The following is a 25,371-nucleotide window of genomic DNA, read 5'->3' as shown; positions in this document are numbered from 1 at the left end:
AACCTAAAATCTGTATCCTTCGGATATGATCAAAATGAATAGTGATAGCAGCACGTCCTGGTGCGCCCAGTATGCTAGGTTATGGAGAGAGGGTTGAGGTAAGTCCAGGTTGAAAGAAGCTTCGTAAACTAAGTTATGGACCGAAGTAAAATCAAAAATGGATAACCAAATATCAATTAAATAATCGGACATGTCACCCAAAGGGGTAGGCTCTAGGCCTAGGCGTCATCACTGCTTGGGAGGCACGTTACCTTGGTCACTATCCATAACTTAGCTAGACGTCCCATAGGAGACTACTCTTACTTACACACGCACACAACTCATTCGTACTTAAAAATTCTAATGCTCGTGAACACATCATGCACGTACCGTAAACTGAACTTCATATTAAACACAACTAAAAGCAACCATACTCACATGTACTCAATACTCAACTCCAGACATACTTGAATCACACTTATCAGATACTAATCACTTACACCATACTAACTTAACCCGTAGTCTACCTAATACTCACTATTAATACCAGAAATTTATAGTCGATACTGAACTCTTCATTCAAGTCCTCAGTATAATTATAAGTATTATAAAATGTAACGTTACAAAACATATATGCTCATATATTCCTTCGAGAGGACAAATATACATATATATATATATATATATATATATATATATATATATATATATATATATATATATATATATATATATATATATATATATATATATATATATATATATATATATATATATATTTCGAGGTTCTTGAGCTCGAAAACAGCGGGAAGTTTTGGGGCTGGCCCGCAGGGTCAACCGATAGACAGATTTTTTTTCTTTGGAATTTCTTCACACACGTAAAGTGTGAACGGTTTAATGGTTTGGACCCGTAATGGGAGTAACGGTCGGATATAAGGAAATTATCAGCCAGTCCTCAAACTATCAAAATGTCCTCAAACAATCGGTTTACTCGGAGAATTGTCCTCAAATTATCGGTTTAATACACATTGTTAATACACTGGTCACAGAAATTAAGGGATAGAAAAAAAATCCGAAATTTTTAGGTGATTTTCAACATGCTGTAACTCGGTGAAAAATGGTCGTATAAAAAATCTAAAAAAAGGCAAATTATAGCCTTAAGTTTCTAGTTTTCAGATCTGAACCTCAAAATTTTTTATCATGTACGGTTCCGGAGTAATCATAAGAAAACCAACGAAAAAAAAATTTTCAAAATTTTTGCTGGTCTTTCAATACCTCTATGGGCGACAATAAATTTTTTTGAATAATCCGACTGTCTGACTTTACTCGGAAATTTTATGCCCTTTAATTTGGTGGCCTTAAAAAGTCTCTACGACGATTTGGCGCCGAGTTATCATTGATCAAAGCAAAAAAGCCCATTTTGGCTTTGATAATCAATAACTCCGGATGTACTGGTCGTACAGAGAATGGAAGCAGGGTTTTGAAAACTGGAAAACATTCTCTATAAGGCAAAATTAGTGGCATTTGATAGAAAAATTTTTTTTAAAGCGATATTGTTTGGTAAAAAACAGGTCAAAATTCACAAATTTAAGGATATTCGGAAATCTTGCTATAACTTTGGATATAGCGGATGAACAAAGGATATCTTCGACTTTTTTTCAACCTCAAAGTGTCCTGAAAAAACCCTGAAAATCTAAAATCGCTGCGATTTTTCTTTCTTAGTGCCCCGAAGCTTTAAATTTATCGATTTTGTCAAAAATCACCATAATTGGTAGTTTCTCGGTTTTTGTTCATTTTTTCGATTTGAAAATGTTTTTTTTACCGATAATCTTCATTTCTTGGATCAAAAAGATCGATTATCGAAAGAAATTGAAATTTTTTCAAAATTTTTTTTTTTGTTGTATCTGCAATGATTTATCATTGTCAAAAAAAATTCCTAAAATTTTTTTTACCGCCGGCATTAGAGTTACCCAAAAGGTATGTTTGTTAAGTTGACATTTGAAGCAGATGCAGTAAAATTTACCGTAATAATTTGGTAATAATATGGTTATATTGGCCAGTTTTTTTGCTGTACTCATACTGTAGAGTTACCAGATTATTATAGTAAAATTACTATAAAAATGCCGAACTTTTACCAAAAAAATGCCGTAAAAAAACTATAAAAATGCCGAACTTTTACCGAAAAAATGCTATATAAATACCGTAATAATACGATAATTTTGTAATAATAAAATCGTATTTTTTTGGTAATAATACCGTATATATCCTGCGATTTTGCCAGATTTATCCTGATATAATGAAAAATTGTAAAAAATTTGGTTTAATTTTATATTTGCTTCTGCGGTTAAAATCATCGAAAATGTGCAAAGTGTATAATTTTATATTTTATTCTGTTAGTTCACACATTTCTTATTGAAACAAAAGAATGTAAGTGAAAATAAGAATCCGGGAAAATTGAGGTTTTCAATTTTCTTAAGTTTGTTTGTATAGATATAAATACAATTAGTATCGACTTTCGAATAAGCGATTTGGCATAATGGTTAACAGATCAGGCTTTAAATCATTAGGACCCGGGATCGAGCCCACGAGTTGGCGGGTTTTTTTTTTTTTTTTTTTTTTTCATGACAGTTATTGTACATATAACTTTATAATGTTATATATAATTATATATAATTAAATAAAATTTTATATAATTATATATAATTTTTGTTCCGGGTAGAACGGTTTAATGCTGCAAAAATACCGAAAATATGCTGTATAATTACGGTTTTAATGCTGTTAAAATACCGTATTTTTTCTGTTTTATTACCGTAAATATTCTGAATTTTTTTCGTAAATTTTTGGTAGTAATGCGGCAAAAAAACTGGCCAAAATAACTTGAATAATACCCCTGATTAAAAAAAATGATTAAAAATGATTTCACACGTTAAATGTCCATAAGAGATAGGATTAGAAATGATTTGAAGGATTAAGAAGTATTTAAAATGATTAAAAAACAAATCATTTTAAATACTTTTTAATCAGGGACCATATTTATGCAGTATTTATACCGTATAATTCCGGTATTATTTCGGTATTTCCAAAACCGCGAGGGTTAGAACTATCCTCAAAGTATCGGTTAGATATAAGGAAACTTCGAGCCAGTCCTCAAACTATCGGTTTGATTGGAGAATGGTCTTCAAACTATTGGTTTTATATATTTGTAACTAACATATAAAATTTCAGTTTGTCAGTGGAAATTTGGTTTATTAAATTTCCGAATTTTTTACGGATTTCCACTAAATTTTATAAAATAGTATCAAAAATTATAACTTTTGAGAGTACTATTTACTCAAATTTTACATGATATTTTTTGTTAACTTTCCGCTGAGAAAAATCAAAATTACGAAAAAAAAAAGTAGAAGTTATCGGTTTCGGTTCACTTTTTGAAAACCGAGTGTTGAAAAAAATGATGACCAAAAAAAATTATCGTGCAAGTTTGAATTCTTAATAATAATATTAAGATTAGTGTATCATCGCAATTTTTTATTTTCTTTTAATGAACGGGTTTTTGTTTCATAACTTTCAAACAATCGAGATAAACGAAATTGACTCAGAAACATTACTTATAGGAAATTGAATGCTCTACAAAAAAAGTCCAGTTGAAATATTTCGTTAGATGAACCGTTTCTTTTCGGAAACTGATTTTTACATTAATGACAAATTTTCAAAGTTGAACAATCAAATTGTATAATCATCCCAATTTTCAAGCCATGATTATAAGGAAACAGTTCATCTGATGGAAAATTTTAAACGGACCTTTTTTGTAGAACATTCAATTTCCTACAAGTAATGTTTCTGAGTCAATTTCGTTTATCTCGATTGTTTGAAAGTTATGAAACAAACACCCGTTCATTAAAAGAAAATCGAAACTTGCGACGATGGACCTATGAATAGTATTAGTAAGGGCACAAAGTTGCACGATAATTTTTTTTGGTCATCATGATTAATTTTTTCACAGTATAGTTAAAAAAAATGTTTTTTTGGCCTCGTCGAGTACACGCACACACACACACACATACGTACAGATAATCGGACAACATTCTGAAAATAGAATAGCTTTCTACACAGAAAAAACAGTTAACTTGGTTCAAAAAAAAATTGTCTTCCGAATTTTCTTTCTTGATTCAATAAAAATAAAACACTTGATTCAAAAACTTTTTTTTGGTTCAAGACAGTAAATTCTTTTGCTCCAAAAAAATTTATTTTTAAAGCGAAATTGAAAATTTCTTGGTTTAAGAAAAAAAATTCTTGGCTAAAGAAAACAAGTCATTTCTTGCCAAAAAATCAACGTTTTGAACGAAAAAAAGTTTAACTTCGGCCAAAAAACTTTTTCTTGCCCCAAAAAAAAAATTTTCTTACTCCAAAAAATCCAAGTTTTGAACGAAAAAAAGTTAACTTGGGCTAAGAAAAAATTTCTTGGCCCAAGGAAAAAATTTTCTTGCTCCAAAAAATAAACGTCTTGATTGAAAAAAAAAAAAAACCCTTGGGCCGAGAAAAAATCTCTTGGCCCAAGAAAAAAATTCTCTTGCTCCGAAAAATAAATTGCTTAAGTGAAAATAAAAGTTGCTTGGGCCAAGAAAAACAAATTTCTTGCTCCAAAAGTTTGCTTCTTCAATAAAGACTTAAATTTTTCTTAGTCAAAAATGTATTCTCTCTCCAACGGGTTGACGTGTTAATTCTTTTTTTTTTTTAATCTGAAACGTAATTTATTGTGTTTTTTTTTCCGAGCAAAATAATTCAAGACTTGAATTTCAAGTAAACTTTAATATTAAATATTAAAGTCATGATGTATTATAGGATATACTATAGTACATATCAAAAGGATTCTTGTAGCTCTGTCAAATGACAGAAGAGCACTCGAACAATATCTCAATGAAATTTGGAATTTAACACTTCTGAAATAAATGCCTTACCAGGGACACTACATGTCGTACGCGCGATCTCGTGGCGAGTACCGAACTACTTCCGCTGCTGCTGTCTAGCACCGGTGACTTTTCCCTTCTCCATATCGATCTTTTCTCCCAAGAAATTTTTTCTCTTGGCTTAAGCAACTTTTGTTTTCTTGGTCGGAGAATACAAAAATACTTGCGTGAAAAAGAATAGTACTTGTTCCGAGAAATTTTATTTTCTTTAACCAAAAAAATGCAATATTGCTAAAAAAAAATAATGTATCTTGCTCCAAAATAAATATCTCTCACTTTAAGAAATATAAACTCTTGGAACAAGTGAAAATTTTTTGATTTAAGCGTAAAAATATGTTGACGTGAGAAAAAAAATTTTGATTCAAGACAAAAATTTGAAGATAATTGTTTACTTGGGGCAAGTAAATTTTTATTTTCCGAATCGATCAAAAAAAATTTCTTGAATCAAGAATATTTTCCTTGATTCAAGTTAACTGTTTTTTCTGTGTAGGACCTCAAAACGTTCACATCTGACGAAATTTCAATTTTCGAAAATCGGGGTGAAAACAATCACTTTCTGAAATTTTTTAAAAATCTTTTAATTTCTTAACGGGAAGTTAAAAAATTATCGAAGCCCACAGACTGTTTTTAAAACTTAAAAAAAAACCTAGAATATTGTTGTTTCGGAGATTTTTTTAGAATTACTCAAGAACCGTGAAAAATAATAAATTTTCCAGATCGTATCTGAAAATTAGATACTCAAAACTACAATTTGTTTTTATTTTTTTGCTGTACGATCATTATTATTTCCAGTAAAACCTGTACACAATCACTTTAAAATTTTGAATTTTTCTAATATCCTTTCATTTTCGTGACTAGTTGATTTCGCCCATATGAAAAAATATATATCCGAGCAAAATTGAATATATATGTCTCATATATGCATCATATACTCAGATTTGCCAAAGTATATCCCGGATTTATATTTTTTTCGTATGAGTAGAATGTGCCAAAATATAGATCGAACAGATTTTAGAAAACTGATAAACGCTTGATCCTGTGATCTAACCTCAAAATTTCCCGCTGTTTTCGAGCTGACAGAACTTGAAAACGTCATCAATAGTAAACTTTTGATCTCCTAGAGCTCAAAAGACGATTGGACCGAAAATATACATTCCGCTGAACAAAAGTTATTTATGTTGAACGATATCTTTAGGATAAATCGACTGATCTGCACGTGCTTTGCAGCAATCTTGATCAAACTTAGTTGTTAACCAGTCACGCGACTTATGGATTTTGCAACGAAAACCTAAAAAAATTTCTATTTTTGGCATAACTGGAAAACTAGTCAGTTCAAAGGCTCAATGAACTCTTTCGACTGACGCCAAGTATGCCCAAATTAGTCAATTCAATCCAAACATGTCGTCGAACAAAAAATTGAGACACCCCCCACGCGCGTGTGCACACACGCATACACACACAAGTGCGGACAGATGGACGTCTGTCTGCAAACAGTTAGGATAGCTTTCTTGAACCTCAAAACCTCGAGATATGTTGAAGACTCGATTTTCGAGAATTGGACTGAAACCAATAACTTCCCTTTTTTTTCGAAAATTTTGAATTTCCACAGCGGGAAGTAAAGAAAAAATTACAAATACAAACTTTTTCTATTTTTTCTGGCCGAAAATACGTGAAGTCGTGATTCTAAACAGTTATCAAATACTATTTTGAAGGTAATGAATAGAATAAATCAAACTGATTTTTTCTTCTTAATTGTGTGTATGTGATTGTCGTATTTGAGCTGGCTAAAACGTAAAATTAAAGTCAGACCTCAAAATAACAGTCCCCAAACTAACGATACTTTGAGGTCAGTCCTCAAAGTAACTGACCCCAAAATTACGGGACTTTGAGGATAATCCTCAAAGCATGCGTTATCCTAGTTGCATGGTTCGAGGACGATTCTCCGACGTATCAGATAGTTTGGGGACAGTCCTCAAACTATCTTTTTTGTCATATATTTTGGGAAAAAATCGTGTATATAAAAAATCAAAATTTGCATGGGACTCTTTAAGGCATATGTAAGCTATTTCAACAAAAAAAAACCGATGTCTCAAACTATCGGTTTAATATACATTAGGGTGGGTTGAAAAAAACCTTTTTTTTTTGTTTTTCTTAGCATCCCTCGCGGATTCGGGCTTACTGTGAAATCACAGTGAAATCAATTTTACCGTAAGTTTACTGTGTATTGATGGTAATTTCATAGTGAATTCACAGTCGTTTTGTGCCATTTCGTCACTCTGGTTATATAGTAATTTTACAGTAATTTTATGGTAGTTCCATAGTGATTTCACTTGTGATTCTTTTGTAGGTTACAATTAAATTACCATACTTTCATGATAATTTTACTGTCGATCAGCTATCGATTAATGGTTACCCAACAATGGTAACACTGAGGCTTTATCACGGGTTCACAGTCAGTTTATCGTGATTTCACTACGAATTCACTGTGATTCCATAGTATTCGATAGTGTTAACTCAGTGACTTTACAATAGTTTCACAGTCATTTTATAGTGGTTTAACCATGAATTTACCGTGATCCCATGACAACCTAGTAGTATTAGCACTGTGACTTTATGATATTTTCACAGCAAATTATTAGCGTTTTCTCCATGATTTAACTCTACTTTGATAGTGATCTGATACGGTACATCTATCATTAATCCAATTTCAAAATCAAATTTTGAATTTTTAATGTCATTAATCGATAGAAATGGAATTAAAAAAAAAATAATATCAATTATTTCATAAATGCTCCTATAATTATTTGTAAGTTTAGCAAATATTTGGGCACATATGTATTTTATTTTTTATAAATTTGGCTATTTTAGGAATTTCTGAGCGAAACTTTATCTGTAATTATCTAATTTAGTTAATTTTATGAAAGCTTAAGACGGTAAAATTCTTCAAGATTATGAAAAAAAATAAATAAATAAAAAAATTGAATAACTTTTTTTTCAAAACTGTATAAATTGAATTTAAACTACTGCAAAAAATAAAGAGAACATCATTTAGATTAATATTTAAATAGTAAATATTTATTATTTATCATAATTTAAAATAAAATATTCTTAAATTAATAAAACTTGATGATTTACAAATGAAGGCAAAAATTTTTTTTTTATAAATATCGAATTCTTTTAATTTTATAGTATTTAATAAAATAATTTTTCTTATAGCTTAGTCTTGAGTATATATAGTATTGAATAGCATGAAGTAACAGATTAATTATTCAATTCCGAATGCGTGTGGTGGCCGAGCGGGCTAAAGTACATGACTTAAGCTGCTCTCAATCGAAGGGTCGGCAGTTCGAGTCCCATCATGCGTTAAAAAAAAAAAAAAATTCCTTCTTTACCGAGGGTAAAAAAATAGCATTTAATCCTCCAGAGAAATTACATGAAGTCGTACAAAGGGATAATAAATAATTGTTTTAAACAAGCAAAATTATTTATTGAAAAACCAAGATTAGGATTATTGTTGCTATTATAATATTATTATTAATTTTATTATTATTATCTTTGAATCAATAAATATAGGATCTCAATATTGCCCCTAAATCTCGATGAAAACTAAGCAGATCCAGGATTAAATGATTAAGAAATCACAGTAATATTACTGTCAATTCACAGCGATATTGTTGTGATTTCACGAAGAATCTATAGTAAGACTGCTGTGAAATCACTATATGATGACGGTATTATTACCGAGAAAGTATGACTGAAACACTGCAGATCCAGGATAAACTGATAGTGAAATCACTGTAAATACACAGTAATACCACTGTCAACTTACAGCTTTACTACTGTAAATTAACTGTAATGCTATTGTGATTCTACTATGAATCGATGGTGAAATCATCATAAAATTACCATCGGATGGTAATAAAATCACAGTAAGCAAATGGCACAAAATCACAGTGATTTCACTGTCATTTCACCATGGGTTCACTATCTTTGCACTATAATCTCACCGAAATTTCACCATGATTTCGAAGTAATTCCGAATCCGCGAGGGATGGAGGTAGGATTTGTACCTTATGAAAAAAAAAAATTTTTCAAGAAAAAAAAAAATTTTTTACTCAACATTTTGAAGTGGCCCACTCGTTTTTAAAATAAATAAATGATTAAACGGGGTAGTTCCAACGAAAAAATTTTTTTTTTGTCCAAAATCGTGAAAAACATCTAATTATTGTCGAATTTGATTTTTTTTTACTTCACTTTCATTTCAATTCAAAAGAAAAAGCTTTTCATTTTTTGGATTTTTTACTTAAATTACAAAAATAATAAGAAAAAAATTTTTTCAACTTCTGACTTTCAATTAGCTTTCAAGGGGACACCCTACAGATTTTAGAACACCATGTAATTTTTAACTTCCCGCTAAGAAAATTGTAAATTTTCAAAAATTCGGGAAGTTATTGGTTTCGGTCCGATTTACGAAAATCGAATTTTCATCAGATGTCGACGTTTTGAGGTCCTAGGAAGCTATTCTGACTAATTTCAAGATGATGTCCGAGTGTATGTATGTATGCATGTACGTATGTAAATACTTGTATCTTTTGAACGGATGAACCGATTTTGAACTTCAAGGTGTCATTCGACGCGGCTTGTCAATACCTTGAAGCTGAAAGAAAATTGAGCTTGATCGGTAGGGCTTGTTCAGAGATATTCCAAAAATAAAGTTTTTTCAAAAATGTTTTTTTTGGATAACTTTCAATGTGCTCACTGGATTGATTCCAAAATGGACTGGGCTCTAGAGCTTTATAAGCCGCGTCGAATGCCACCTCAACCATCAAAATCGCTTTATTCGTTCAAGAGAAACCGTTGTCGAAAGAATTAAAAAAATTTTTTTTTTTAGTTTTTTTGAAATATCTTAAAATCGACTAGATAAATCAATTTCAAAATCTGGTCAGCTTTAGAACTTGATAAAACGCGTCGATTGCCACCTCAACCGTCTCAATCGGTTAATTTGTTTGAGAGATATCGTTGGAGAAAAATGGTGAAAAACTTTTTTTTTTTGGAAACAACAGCATACAAACGTATTTTCAAGTTCGAAGAGCTCGAAAATGTATTCACAATAACATTTTCGATGTTCTTGAGCTCGAAAACAGCGGAAAGTTTTGGGGCTGGCCCGCAGGATCAACTGACAGACCAATTTTTTTCGTTAGGACTACCCCGTTTGATCGATTATTTATTTTAAAAACGAGTAAGCCACCCACGAAGCCTAGATAGAAGGAGAACGATCGCAGTGTTAGGAATGTGTATACGAATATGAAGCATGATCAGATGATTTATACTGCCACTAGAGAGCGCAACGGTTTGACAATTCAGATTTTTTAAATAAATGTATTACTGATTTTAATCGGAAAAAATTGACAATTATATCTATTAATTAAATAATAATTTGTAAACTGATGGAAATGGAATGACAAATTATGATGTCAGAAAATTAAATATTGAGAAGAATGACACGAAAAAATATAAAAAAATCAACCTATTTACTTATGAAATAAAATGGTAAATGATCAATATGGAATTAATAAGATTTTTAATTCAGCAATTAAGTTAAAAAAATCATCTAAAAATTAAATTGATAATTAAAAGAAGCTGAAAAATGTATAATTGTAGATTACCTGATGAGCTGTAAGGATATAAATCGATTAATTAACGTAAAATCATTAAATAGTTGAATAATAGCAAAAAAAATACGACTTATAAAATTATGTAAATTTTATTTTTGAGATAAACATTAGAAAAATAATAAAATAACATAATATTGATTAGTTACATTAACTTTGCAGTTTTACGATATTTTCTTGTTCAATGACATTTAAAATTATTACATGATAGTAGTTATTTGAAATTTAAATTAATAAAATTTTGACAGCAGCTCTCACATTTACAGTTTCATCAACCGGCACATTAATTAAAGGTGACGTCTCGTTGATATTTTTATATAATGTAGGAATGGCACCAGGTTTGAGAGTTATTTTTTTCCTCTCTGATACGTACGGTTCTTGACCAGGGATATTTATCACATCTTTTCTTAAAATATATTCCTCATCAAAATGCTTATCACAAATGAATGAACTAAAAACTAAATCTTGTTCTAATATTTGACTCCAATTTCGGACAATCTCAGGATCCTACAGAAAATATGTAAATTTTTCAATTAGTTCAACATATATAAGCTTCATTGTATGAAATTATTTATAACTAAAATTAATATACAAAATAAATGTAGAAATGACTGACAACTGGGTACTAGAAGTTATGAACTTCCTAATTTTTTTTAAAAGCGGAAAAAGTAGAGATTTAAAATTTTTTTATCTTCTTCTTATACATGAATAATTTTTTCATAACAAAATTCAAAGACATTTGCTATTTATGCTTTCGGGGGAATTAATTATTTTTATAACCTTATGCATCATAAGACTTTTAAATATTTATTTGGATTTTTAATATAGTTTAATTGTATGAAAATTAATAAATAATATTATTTAATTATCAAATTAATATTTTTACATGGAGTAAATTGAAGCTTTAAGGTTATACTTACTTTAGGTACTGTAAACATAGAATTTTTCTGTAGTTGTAATTCTTTTTTTACTTTTTTATTGTTTTTGCTATTCGTACAACTCACCACAGTGCAATATTTAACCATATCTCACTTTTATTTATAACTAATAACAGAATAAATATTAAACAACACTACTTGTGAGTACAAAAACACATATACAAAAATCTGAACTCCCGAACAGTACCGCCGCCCTTGTGGAGAATTATTGTACCCGATATTGCCTCATTTTTTAGGACACATATACGGCGAGGAAACCTATAGCGATCGTTCTCCTTCTATCTAGGCTTTGTGAAGCCACCTCAAAATGTTGAGTAAAAAATTTTTTTTTTCTTGAAAAAATTTTTTTTTTTATAAGGTACAAATTCTACCCCCATGCTAAAAAAAACAAAAAAAAGTTTTTTCTCAACCTACCCACATATACATACAATCAGCTGCAGGTATTCATACCGTACCCGGTTACAAGCGTGTCTTGCAGATCTCTACCATTATCACTCTACCAACATACAACTCTCTTAAATAGATTTCTATGCGAAAATATCAATACTAAATATATTTATGTTGCAAAATAATTCTATGTAAAATTATCTCTATGTAAACTTATTCTATTAAGTATAAATATATGCGAAAATAATTCATGTCCAAAATATCTCTATATTATATATCTCTATGAAAATTAAGTCTCTACAAAATTTACTATAATATGACAGAATTATGTGTTAACATATTTATATTATGGAATTTCTCCATAACTATACAACTCTCCTTAATATTTCTCTATTCTGCATATCTCTATGACACAAAAATTCTATGAAAAAATTTTTCTATTTAAAAATTTTTCTATGTTGACAAAAGTCAGTTTCATAAGATCTCTCAGCAAAAAAAAAACTAAGTTTTACGAATGATTTTGTGTCTTACCACCAGCAATCGCGTGGCGCTACCATAAAATTCCAACAACAAAACAATAATAATGATAATGATTTAAGTAATTATAATTTTTTCTTTTTAAATGTCATTAAATTTGAATCCTGACTTTGTCAGTATTTTATTATAATTTCATTTGAATCCTGACTTTGTCAATATTTTATTATAATTTCAAATTTAATGACATTTAAAAAGAAAAAATTATAATTACTTAAATCATTATCATTATTATTGTTTTGTTGTTGGAATTTTATGGTAGCGCCACGCGATTGCTGGTGGTAAGACACAAAATCATTCGTAAAACTTAGTTTTTTTTTTGCTGAGAGATCTTATGAAACTGACTTTTGTCAACATAGAAAAATTTTTAAATAGAAAAATTTTTTCATAGAATTTTTGTGTCATAGAGATATGCAGAATAGAGAAATATTAAGGAGAGTTGTATAGTTATGGAGAAATTCCATAATATAAATATGTTAACACATAATTCTGTCATATTATAGTAAATTTTGTAGAGACTTAATTTTCATAGAGATATATAATATAGAGATATTTTGGACATGAATTATTTTCGCATATATTTATACTTAATAGAATAAGTTTACATAGAGATAATTTTACATAGAATTATTTTGCAACATAAATATATTTAGTATTGATATTTTCGCATAGAAATCTATTTAAGAGAGTTGTATGTTGGTAGAGTGATAATGGTAGAGATCTGCAAGACACGCTTGTAACCGGGTACGGTATGAATACCTGCAGCTGATTGTATATATATATATATGTATATATATATATATATATATATATGTATATATATATATATATATGTATATATATATATATATATATGTATATATATATATATATATATATATATATGTATATATATATATATATATATATATATATACAATCAGCGGCGGGTATTCATACCGTACCCGGTTACAAGCGTGCCTTGCACATCTCTACTATTATCACTCTACCAACATACAACTCTCTTGAATAGATTTCTATGCGAAAATATCAATACTAAATATATTTATGTTGCAAAATAATTCTATGTAAAATTATCTCTATGTAAACTTATTCTATTAAGTATAAATATATGCGAAAATAATTCATGTCCAAAATATCTCTATATTATATATCTCTATGAAAATTAAGTCTCTACAAAATTTACTATAATATGACAGAATTAGGTGTTAACATATTTATATTATGGAATTTCTCCATAACTATACAACTCTCCTTAATATTTCTCTATTCTGCATATCTCTATGACACAACAATTCTATGAAAAAATTTTTCTATTTAAAAATTTCTCTATGTTGACAAAAGTCAGTTTCATCACATCTCTCATCAAAAAAAAAACTAAGTTTTACGAATGATTTTGTGTCTTACCACCAGCAATGGTGACACGACAAAATCTCCCAGGAAAAAATCTCCCCGACAAAATCTCCCCCCTAAAATCTCCCCGCGACAAAATCTCCTCGCGATAAAATCTCCCCGACAAAACCTCCCCGACAAAATCTCCCCGTGAAAACATCTTGCCACTACACAAAATAATATTGATTATTCCATTGATTTACATTAGTTGATAATGTAGAATTTCAAATAAAATATTGTCAAGTGATGACATCTGTAGTGAGATACATGTAACTGATGTGAGTTATTTTACGCAAATTATATTAAGTGTTTACATGTACTAGAAGCGATCGGAGAAGAAAATTATATTAAGTGTGTACATGTACTAGAAGCGATCGGAGAAGCATTACACTGTAGTGAGATACATATAACTGATGTGAGTTATTTTACGTAAATTATATTAAGTGTTTACATGTACTAGAAGCGATCGGAGAAGCATTACATTGTGATTGATATTGCGAAATTTATATTTCTAAAATGCCATTGGAATTTGTGGTATCTAACAAAGGAAAAAAAAAATTAGTGTATGATGGCTACCTCTACACAAACCATAAAGAAAATAAAAACTCAATAACATGGTGTTGTTGTGAATATAAATCCAAAATACAGTGTCACAAGATAATACATACGGATTCTGATAAACCTGATGGTATGTTAATTTTCGTTCATTAAATATTTATTATATATTATAATTATCATTATTAATATTATTCTAATTATCGTTATTATTATTATTTCTAGGAAATGTAATTGGAGAAATTCCTATTCACAAACATGCTGGTGATGCCGTCAAAATTAAAATGTGTCATGTTATTAAAAAAATAAAGCAAAGGGCTAGAAAATCCGAAGACAAGCCAGTTAAATTGATTTCTAATCAATTAAAGAATGTTGATTCGCCAGTAATAGCACGTATGCCATCAATGAATACTATTTCGCGTACTGTCCAACGTTGTAGAAGACAAAATAACCCTGATATTGCCAATCCAATGACACGTGCAGACATCGTATTATCTAATGTATTATGTACAACACACAATGAAGAGCAATTTTTACTTCATGATAGTGGTGGAGGTGATAAAAGATATTTAATGTTTGGAACTAAAAAAAATCTACAATTTCTTGCATCGTGTGAAGAATGGTTCTCTGATGGAACATTTAAGACGGTTCCCACTCTATTTAATCAATTGTACACCATTCATGGAATGAAAAATGGTAAAACATTGCCATTGGTATATATATTAACGCCTCGGAAAAGTAAGTCAATTTATATGCAATTCCTGACAGTATTGAAAAATAAACTTGAGGATGTTAGAGCTACGCGAATGATGGTCGATTTCGAAAGATCGTACATTAATGCATTCACTGAGTGTTTTCCAAATATTGATATTGCTGGTTGTTATTTTCATATGACACAATGCGTTTGGAGAAAAATTCAACATTACGGTTTACAAAAAAATTATAATACTGATATAAAATTTGCTCGTAATGTTCGAATGTTATTTTCATTGGTATTTGTACCTGTCAATGATGTTATTGATGCTTATGAAGAACTGGTTGCTTCAGATTACTACGATTTACATAGTGAGGAATTGAACGATTTGGTTGAGTACTTCGAGAAGACGTGGATTGGTAAAAAGAATCGCATAGGTAAGCGTAGTGAACCATTATTTGCAATAAAAATGTGGAATTGCTACATTGCTGTGATTGAAGATTTTGCTCGTACGAATAACGTTTGTGAAGGCTGGCACAATGGATTTAATGGTCGCATTCAGATGTGTCATGCAAAGATTGACAAATTCATAATGGGTCTGAAGTCGGAGCAGACTATTACTGATGTAACAATGACGCAAATAAATACTGGATTGGATGTGAATCGTAAAACTCGCGCAACATATCGTGATTATAACTTAAGATTAAAAGCAATTGTATTAAATTATGATTCAACTAAAAAAATGGAATTTTTACGTAACGTTAGTTCATTGATAATTATAAATTAATAATTTCATTAGAAAGATTATATTCAATTATACGACTATATTATTATTTGACTGATTATTATACAGTATAAATATGTTATTACTATTTTCAATTTAAATATAAATTTTTGTATTTCAATATTCAACATTTATAATAAAAATAAAAAGTTTGAAAAATCAAAAAGTGCACGACTTATAATGCTTACTTAATTATGAAATATTAAAAAAAAAAAAATAAATAAATAATGTCGAATAAACATACACAAAAACCATGTTAAAAGGGCGCAACACGGTCACAAGCAAAAGTAATAAAAAAATCATAAAATATTTAAATTATAATAAATTTTTAAAATTAGTTGAGAGATTTTCTTAGTGAGATTTTGTCGTTGGGAGATTATGTCGGGGAGATTTTGTCTTCGGGAGATTATGTCGGGGAGATTTTGTCTTGGGGAGATTTTGTCGTGGGGAGATTTTGTCGGGGAGATTTTGTCGGGGAGATTTTGTCCGGGGAGATTTCGTGGTACAACCACCAGCAATCGCGTGGCGCTACCATAAAATTCCAACAACAATACAATAATAATGATCATGATTTAAGTAATTATAATTTTTTCTTTTTAAATGTCATTAAATTTGAATCCTGACTTTGTCAGTATTTTATTATAATTTCATTTGAATCCTGACTTTGTCAGTATTTTATTATAATTTCAAATTTAATGACATTTAAAAAGAAAAAATTATAATTACTTAAATCATGATCATTATTATTGTATTGTTGTTGGAATTTTATGGTAGCGCCACGCGATTGCTGGTGGTAAGACACAAAATCATTCGTAAAACTTAGTTTTTTTTTTGATGAGAGATGTGATGAAACTGACTTTTGTCAACATAGAAAAATTTTTAAATAGAAAAATTTTTTCATAGAATTGTTGTGTCATAGAGATATGCAGAATAGAGAAATATTAAGGAAAGTTGTATAGTTATGGAGAAATTCCATAATATAAATATGTTAACACCTAATTCTGTCATATTATAGTAAATTTTGTAGAGACTTAATTTTCGTAGAAACTTAAGAACTGGCCAATGAGGAGTTTTGATTGAGGCGGGAGAAGCTCGTTTTTGCAATTGCCATGCTTTGGAGTGCTGAGAGCGAGCGATCTGTCTCCATGGTCCGCGTAAAGTTAATGACTTACTTTCGAACATGTGGGTTATACGATAATCTGCATGTGACAAGTAAATTTGAGTGTGACAAGTTTACTTGTCAAGCCGACGACGGCAATTTATTTTTGTTTGTAAACGATAATTTTGTGACACCGATCAATTATTTTGTTTGTTTAATACACGACTAATTATTTTGTGTTAATTCTGATCAATTATTCAATTGTGATCTTAAGTGCCTGACCTTTCCCCGATCCGCCACCCTGGGCCGATTTGTTTTTGATAATTGTTCATTGGTGATTATAAAATCACTTGGCGCCCAACTTCAAATATCTTGAACATGGTTTCCAAATTGTATGTGGACCTCACTTCGGTAGATCCCCGGTGGTGCAGAATCCGTGACAATATGTATGAGCGAAATACTACCCATTCTCTCGCTCACCCCGAGATCTCCGAAACCATCGGTCCTATTGACTTGAAATTTGGGACACATATTCCTTTCTTAACCAAGATGCTATGTAAGGACGGATTTTATAAAACTCCTATTTAAAATAGACTTTTAAGCAATTTATCGAACTATCTCTCCTCATAAGCTATCTATCAAATGCGCTATTTATATTGGCTATTATCAGATGACGTAACAACCGTTGTAATAGTAACTGATACTATAGCAACCATTACCATAGCAACTGCTACTATGGCAACCGTTACGATATCAACCGTTGTCATAGCAACCATTACTATAGCAACCGATTTTATGACTACCCGACCTAGGACCAGTTGAAAAGCTTTCTCACTGGCCCAGCGAGAGCTTTGAAGAGCATGGGGAAACAGCTATCTCCAAAGGCGCCCCATAGTCAAGACATTCTCATCAGTCGCGGTCAGAAAAAGCTACTCACTGTCTTCTCCAAGAACTCCTGCGGCACATGTGCACCTCGTTAGTATCGATCCACACCCCTCGTCTCGCGCATCGTTATCTCAATCGACTTCTGCAACGTCGTCTCAAACAAACGAGATAAAGCCAGATTTAAACAATCACTGCAGTGCTTGTCCAAAGTCTCATTTCATTGCGTTTTGTCCCGCATTCAGACTTCTCAGCTTGGAAGACAGGATGAGGAACTCCATCATTAAACGCTACATTGTGACAAGACATTAGCAGCAGCTGTTTTAACTGCAAATGCTGGACCGTCAAGTACTCCAGTCACTTCAACAAGACCTCTAGACGTTTCTGTCAACACACCGGCTACCACTTATACATCTCAAATACAATAATGGTTTGGTAGGACCTCTCGGAGCTTAGAAAGTCGTCAGCGATTCCAATACTTGGGGTCGACAGCACCTCACCAGAAAAAACTCGAGGTTGAGCGATGCTAGACTTATAATCTACCCACAACGTCCCAAGTGCAATTGTTGGCTCATATATTACTTAGGATTACCACCCAGATTCCATCGGTAGTGGTAACTAATCGAGACTGGCATCATATGAACCAGTTAAAGTTGGCAGATCCAGAATTCTCAACACCGCGTCCAAGTGACATTCTCATCGGTGCAGACAATCTCAGAAGAATTCTCAAGTCATCTTGTCTGGTTATGAGTGGTCTATCCGAACTAATGACCATGTATACTATATTTGGATCGGCAGTTCTGGGTGCAGCATCTTCAGACTCTCATAGGAAACCTCTACAATCTCGTCATCTGGAAAGTAATTATGAATTGCAGATTAAAGTTCATGAAGAAGATTGGGATCTTCAGCGTATACTTTGGCTAGATTAGAACTCTCAGATTAGAGCGTATCAACTATCGACCGTAACTTATGGAGGAACCTTATCATCTGTGTACTTGGCTTATCGTATTCTCAAGCAATTAGTTGCCGATTCAGGTTGCAATTATCTACTTGCAGTGGATACAATTCCCAAAGGAAGTTATGTTGACGACATCTCAGGTGGTGCAGAAACTCTCGAACAGCTCAAATACATTGCCACTTAATTAAGGAGCATGTGTTTCTTAGCTTGCGTATCACTCGACAAGTGGAAAAACAATCACCCTCAATTCACACCAGCAAGCACGTCATCTCAAGAAGCACCACCTGTTCACTCATTCAAAGATTTTACATCAAAGATATTGGGCATCTCGTGGCATTTTCATGTAGACATCTCCTTTCAAGAAAACATCTGATTCAAGGAGGCCATTATCAAAAGAGCGATTCTTCCAAAGGTCACTCAATTGTACGATCCACTTAGATTGATCTCACTAGTTGTAGTTAAGGCAAAAATCCTTATGCAACAGCTCTGGTTGGAAAAGATTGGTTCGAATGAGCCACTGACTCCAGAGATAATTCATCAATTATCCAAGTTTCGTGATGATCTCAGTACACTCTCCACTCTCAAGATACCAAGATGGTTACCGTTGAACTTTCAAGCCTATTCAGTACAGATTCATGGGTTATCCGACGATTCTTAGCCGACAATGGCAACAGCAGTCGACCTCAGAATCGTATACTCAGATAACTCCTCAGTGGTCACTCTAGTCTGCTCAAAAACAAAAATTGCACCTCTCATAAGTCTCACAATTCCAAGGCTGGAAATCAAGTATCAGCAATTCATAATGCTCTTCCACATGCTCATTGGAGATTTACAGCACGTAATTTTAACCCAGCTGATTGTGCGTCGCGGGGATTCAGCGCTTCCTAACTCATTGAATACTCATTATGGTGGACAGGGTCACACATGGCTATCTCAGGACTCAGAATTCTAGCCATCATCGGTAGCACTATCTTCAGAGGAATAGTTGGAAAAACATCCGGGCACTTCTTCCACAGTTACGTCTCAACCTGCTCTGTGGAATCTTATCGACTTACCTGAGCTCAAATCTTTTAGTAACGGTCTTCCAAAAGTTTTCAGAATTATAGTCTAAGATCCCGATATAAAACGACCTTCACCGAGATGCTTATTTAATGAAACGTATTTTATATTTATTTTAATATGTCAATAATTATCATCCATATGGGTTGCCTAGCAAATTTCAGTCCAGAGTATGTTTAATTAATAATTAAAAAAAATTATTTTTTTAAACATTTCACCGGTATGATTATTAGATAAATTCTATACCAATCGAAAGTATGAAGCCCATAGAATATGCAAACGTTAGGTTGCCTATTCTTTTCCGGTCACAACTATCGGGTTGCCAGGTATAAACAGGTAAATCTGTACTAGCATTTTGCAACGGTCTGTTTATTGAATGAAATTTAAATGAAATTAAAGATTATTTTATTCTGAACACGGTGGTATAGGGTTGCCTGCGAAAAATCAGTCCAGACTTGCGGTTGTCGAATTTTAAAAAATAAAATATTGCTCCGAGTGAATGTGTGCGACTGAGAGGTCCCAACCGACCATCCCATGCAATAGAAGAGGACACAGCATAGCAGCTGTTTAAAGTCCACTTACTTAAAGAAAGAGAGTGCGCATGCTATTTGGGCTTGGAAAAAAAAAGGATAGCGATAGACTCGTATATACTATGCATCATTTTGGAGTAGAGTGTAGCTATAAATACAATTGAAAAAACGTACTACTATTTATTGTTGGAAAAAATGGCAAAAAAGTGTTTTTTGTGTAGATCGGATGATGAAATAATTGATTTCAATGATGAAACTTTTAAAAACTGTGTATTAACGTTAGCTTTTCGTAAAAAAAAAACACTTTAAATACAATTTTGTTGAAGTACCCAGTGCGTCTCTTCAATTTGTAGGTTATCATACCACGTGCTACAAAAAAGTGACCGTTTCGAATAAAAAATATAACGAAGAATTTCTTAATTTTAGTGCTGAATATACAGTAAGTACATAATAATTGAATCTTTAAAATTATCTTAGCTAATACATCTATATTTTTTTCATGTTTAAATAATTGTTAGTAAAATTCACCTATGGGTTTGTTAATTTTCGACACACATATTTTTTTTGTAATTTACTTAAAAACGGTAATTTATAAATTAAACAAGAAAATGATCTGATTTTCTTTTTTTTTTTTATAACAATTAATGAGGATGCTTTCAATCAACTATTCTTATCAAGAAGTTTATAAGATTTATATTTGATATATAAACTGATATAATTTGATATTAAACATGAAAAAAATATAGAAGATGTATTAGCTAAGATAATTTTAAAGATTCAATTATTATGTACTTACTGTATATTCAGCACTAAAATTAAGAAATTCTTCGTTATATTTTTTATTCGAAACGGTCACTTTTTTGTAGCACGTGGTATGATAACCTACAAATTGAAGAGACGCACTGGGTACTTCAACAAAATTGTATTTAAAGTGTTTTTTTTTTACGAAAAGCTAACGTTAATACACAGTTTTTAAAAGTTTCATCATTGAAATCAATTATTTCATCATCCGATCTACACAAAAAACACTTTTTTGCCATTTTTTCCAACAATAAATAGTAGTACGTTTTTTCAATTGTATTTATAGCTACACTCTACTCCAAAATGATGCATAGTATATACGAGTCTATCGCTATCCTTTTTTTTTCCAAGCCCAAATAGCATGCGCACTCTCTTTCTTTAAGTGGGTGGACTTTAAACAGCTGCTATGCTGTGTCCTCTTCTATTGCATGGGATGGTCGGTTGGGACCTCTCAGTCGCACACATTCACTCGGAGCAATATTTTATTTTTTAAAATTCGACAACCGCAAGTCTGGACTGATTTTTCGCAGGCAACCCTATACCACCGTGTTCAGAATAAAATAATCTTTAATTTCATTTAAATTTCATTCAATAAACAGACCGTTGCAAAATGCTAGTACAGATTTACCTGTTTATACCTGGCAACCCGATAGTTGTGACCGGAAAAGAATAGGCAACCTAACGTTTGCATATTCTATGGGCTTCATACTTTCGATTGGTATAGAATTTATCTAATAATCATACCGGTGAAATGTTTAAAAAAATAATTTTTTTTAATTATTAATTAAACATACTCTAGACTGAAATTTGCTAGGCAACCCATATGGATGATAATTATTGACATATTAAAATAAATATAAAATACGTTTCATTAAATAAGCATCTCGGTGAAGGTCGTTTTATATCGGGATCTTAGACTATTACTGCACTTTGCCAGCAAGCTGTTTCACGTTTTAAGAAGGTGTCAAACTCAGTCCTAGCTATCTCACCAATTAATTTAGCTGACTTAGAAGCTGCAAAGCCATTCCGGATACGTGCAATTCAACAAGCGTACTTCTCATCAGAAATCAAAACCATTCAATCGGGCAAAGAAATTCATAAAAACCATATCCTCTCATGACTAACTGCAAGAGTTGACCATGCTCGTGTCTTGTGAGTTGGTAGTCGTTTCCAAAATTTTCAGCTAAACAAGGACATCAAACATCCAGCTACTTTACCTCATTAATGTAAACTCTTAGATCTCATCATCGCAGATACTTACTCAAGAGCTCTTCTTGGCGGTCGATACTAAGGTGGACATTAACCGGAGGTATAATCGAAATTCCTTATTACGTGTGGTATATAACCACAGCCTCTACGAGTCCAACCTCACGTGGACCCAACACTCCTCCCATCTCAAAAAATGAAGAGACTCTGGTCGAAGTAGGGTTTGCATTGGGCCCCCCTAGTACCAATTCTATGTATTGGTCGACATACCACAAGTGGTCGAAAGGGGACGTGGTCTCTTTCCCCTGCCTTCCTGAGAAGATACCCAGTTTAGTCAACATTAATTCGTCCATACATCAACACATTCTCACACACACCTAACTTCGGACTGACACCCGGGATGCACAGAGTCTTCACAAATCGCGAGTTCTGCACACCCATTCCCAGATGCTCCGACAACAACTTGGTGGATGCCAGTTGAACCACGATCTAGTAGTCCTCTCCTCCTTCCTATCGGTGATAGAACTGGCTGCTGAGCTTGTGGTGGAGACAATCTTTGCTAAAACCTTTGCGAGTCCGTATTTGAAGAGTCTATCTTTGAAACAGCCATGACCGGTTAAAATCTGGGTAAGCCAGAAATCAGGGCTAATGTGTTTGCTCGCTAGACGTTCAGTAATGTCGGGGAAAAAGTTGAATGTGATGCGTCCTTTGTCCGTTGTGGACCACTGTTCTTGCCATCTGCGAATGGTTTGTTTTCTGTGGGAGACAAGGCCTTCCTCGTCATCTGGCTGCACGGTCACGGATCCAAGGGTTGCCTGTTTGCCAGTGCGAAGATTGTAACTGGCGCAACGTTTGTTAATCACAAGCCGAATGGGCATTGCCCCTGCAGCTACACAAAATCCCTCATACAATGCCGTCTTGTATGAAGTCGTCATCGCAATCGGGGCTCTCCACTGCAGGGCCCTAAGCCCCCTTCCAACCTCCACCCCACATCGATCACTCCATCCAGCTGCCGCCTAAGTGACAACAGGCAGGAAGTAACCCCCGTAGATGGTTAACATAGCCGGAAAGCGTAGTCCCCATTCAGTCCGCGCAAGACGGCGTAAACGACCAAAAGTTTTGTCTAATTTCGCGCACCTTGTCATTATGTGCGTTGTTAGTTTGAGGTCCTGGCCGAAGTGTACCTCTAAGTATCATCGCTCTTTTTAAATGCTATTTTCGTTTTACCTATTACGATATTCGGTGGCTTTAAATCATATTTGAGCTTTTCGTATCTTTTCGGTTCGCAGGGGTACGGACCTTTGTCTTTGCGTGGACCGCGTCGAGTGTACTCTCTCTTGAGGAATTTCGCGACTCCGACAGCGTAAGTTTCGCAGGACTACACCATTTCAGTATCGAATTTACCATCCCTTGTGCTTTCCTTTTAATGTCCGCGCATGAGGTTCCTTCTATAATAACGAGGAGGTCGTCAGCAAAGGCTACAAATTTATTTCCGTGCTCTGTTGATTCTAATTCATTAAGTCAGTCATCGAACATAATGTTCCAAAATAATGGCCCTAGAACTGATCCCTGTGGACATTCGCTTGTAGGTTTTTCTTTTCTTTCCCGAATCCCCATGACAGTGAGATTGTCCTATCTTCAAAATATCTTTGTATCACCCTGTAAACATTTTTGGGGCATTCCCGTTTCTTTAATCCCTTGAGTACTCGCGGCCAACACACGTTGTCAAAGGCACCGGAAAAATCGAAGAGAAGTCCGATTGCCAGATTCTCTGTTGTCGAATCTAGCAAGCGGCGCATCTCAACGATTGCATCTTCAGTCGACCTTTTGGCCATGAAGCCAAATTGTTGACTGGAGATCTTATCCCCAGCTAAGACTGTGGTGATGAGTCTTGATTTCAATAATCTTTCAAATACCTTCCCAATTACCGAAAGTAAACATATCAGCCTATAAGATTTGGGGTCAATCGCGTGTTTATCTCTGCTCTTAAGGAGCATAATAATCCCACTCTCTTTCCATGCGGTTGGGAAAACTTCTAACTCTAGACATCTGTTGTATAGTTCTAAAAATTCCCTTAATAAAATAACTGCCGCTCTTATCATTACCTCATTTTCTACCAACTCCGGTCCGGGTGCTTGTTTGTTTTTAAGGGTCTTTAAAATTTTATATAATTCGCGCGGGGTGAATAAATCAGCGTCCGTGGTGTCTGGTGGCGTCTCTGAATTTTCCCGGGTAAGTGGACAGATGGTTAACTGAATGTCTTCAAGCTCATCAGTCGATCTCAAAATAGTTGAAGACTTAAGAAAAATATTCAAATAGGCTCAATATTACTTTTCGCCAACAAGCGGCTATCACCCTTACAATGGCCGTTCACTCGTGTTATACAACTGCATTCTGGTAGTGATGGATTGTGCAGACTAGTTACCATCAAGACAACTTCAACCACCTTGACCAGATCTATTCATAAGTTGTCATTGTTCCCTGAAACACCTCATCAAGACGAATCACCTTCGGAAAATTCGAATTCCTCACTTGGTTGAGGAATTTGGGAGGGGGGGGGGGGTAGATTGTTTGAAATTAACGGATGCAATTGGCATGGACCATGGAGAGAGCACTCTCCCTCTCCAGCATTTCAAGTTGCATCATTGGACTCAACGGCTGCAATAGCCAGACCCCTTCCAGTCTCATCCAAGTCGCCTTATTGGTGAAATTAATAATAACCTTCACTTAAGCATGAAACCTTCTAGAAGCTGTCTCAAGGATATAAAAAGAGATACCCTAAGAGCCACAGGCAATTCTTTCATCGCCTGTCAAACGGCCCGGATTTTCTGGTCAGCTACATATAATGCGCAAGGTTACCCAAAACTCTAATAGTAGCATATCCAAGCGAGCTAGACTTGGCTATTGTTGATCTACAAAAAAAACCAGCTCTTTTCA

The 25,371-nt window shown here is 32.9% G+C and overlaps 3 protein-coding genes across 3 annotated transcripts in view; 1 reads left to right on the top strand and 2 right to left on the bottom strand.

The window, feature by feature from the left end:
• The window catches only part of LOC130669885 (putative sodium-dependent multivitamin transporter), a 95,140-nt gene that overhangs the window by 10,931 nt on the left and 58,838 nt on the right, over window positions 1-25,371 (bottom strand). The gene's annotated exons all lie outside the window — the stretch shown is intronic.
• LOC130669887 (uncharacterized) lies at window positions 10,740-11,760 on the bottom strand. The gene is made up of 2 exons (XM_057473028.1): window positions 11,536-11,760; window positions 10,740-11,122 (listed from the first exon to the last, which is right to left on the bottom strand). The coding sequence occupies exons 1-2, from the start codon at window positions 11,638-11,640 to the stop codon at window positions 10,841-10,843; spliced, it is 387 nt and encodes a 128-aa protein (XP_057329011.1). The 5' UTR covers window positions 11,641-11,760; the 3' UTR covers window positions 10,740-10,840.
• On the top strand, window positions 14,172-15,932 carry LOC130669886 (uncharacterized). Its single transcript, XM_057473027.1, has 2 exons — window positions 14,172-14,554; window positions 14,647-15,932. Exons 1-2 carry the CDS (start codon window positions 14,383-14,385, stop codon window positions 15,900-15,902), a joined length of 1,428 nt encoding a protein of 475 aa, XP_057329010.1. The 5' UTR covers window positions 14,172-14,382; the 3' UTR covers window positions 15,903-15,932.

The sequence above is a fragment of the Microplitis mediator genome, chromosome 6 (assembly GCF_029852145.1).
Source record: "Microplitis mediator isolate UGA2020A chromosome 6, iyMicMedi2.1, whole genome shotgun sequence".
Lineage (NCBI taxonomy): Eukaryota > Metazoa > Arthropoda > Insecta > Hymenoptera > Braconidae > Microplitis > Microplitis mediator.
This window is presented reverse-complemented; position numbering and strand designations above follow the sequence as displayed.

What these genes read in the sequence shown, in the direction of transcription:
- LOC130669887 (XM_057473028.1), bottom strand. Translation starts at nt 11,640, where the DNA reads ATGGTTAAATATTGCACTGTGGTGAGTTGTACGAATAGCAAAAACAAT. An exon ending in CTATGTTTACAGTACCTAAA is followed by an intron (nt 11,123 to 11,535) that starts GTAAGTATAACC and finishes TATTTTCTGTAG; the next exon opens with GATCCTGAGATTGTCCGAAA.
- LOC130669886 (XM_057473027.1), top strand. Translation starts at nt 14,383, where the DNA reads ATGCCATTGGAATTTGTGGTATCTAACAAAGGAAAAAAAAAATTAGTG. An exon ending in GGATTCTGATAAACCTGATG is followed by an intron (nt 14,555 to 14,646) that starts GTATGTTAATTT and finishes TATTATTTCTAG; the next exon opens with GAAATGTAATTGGAGAAATT.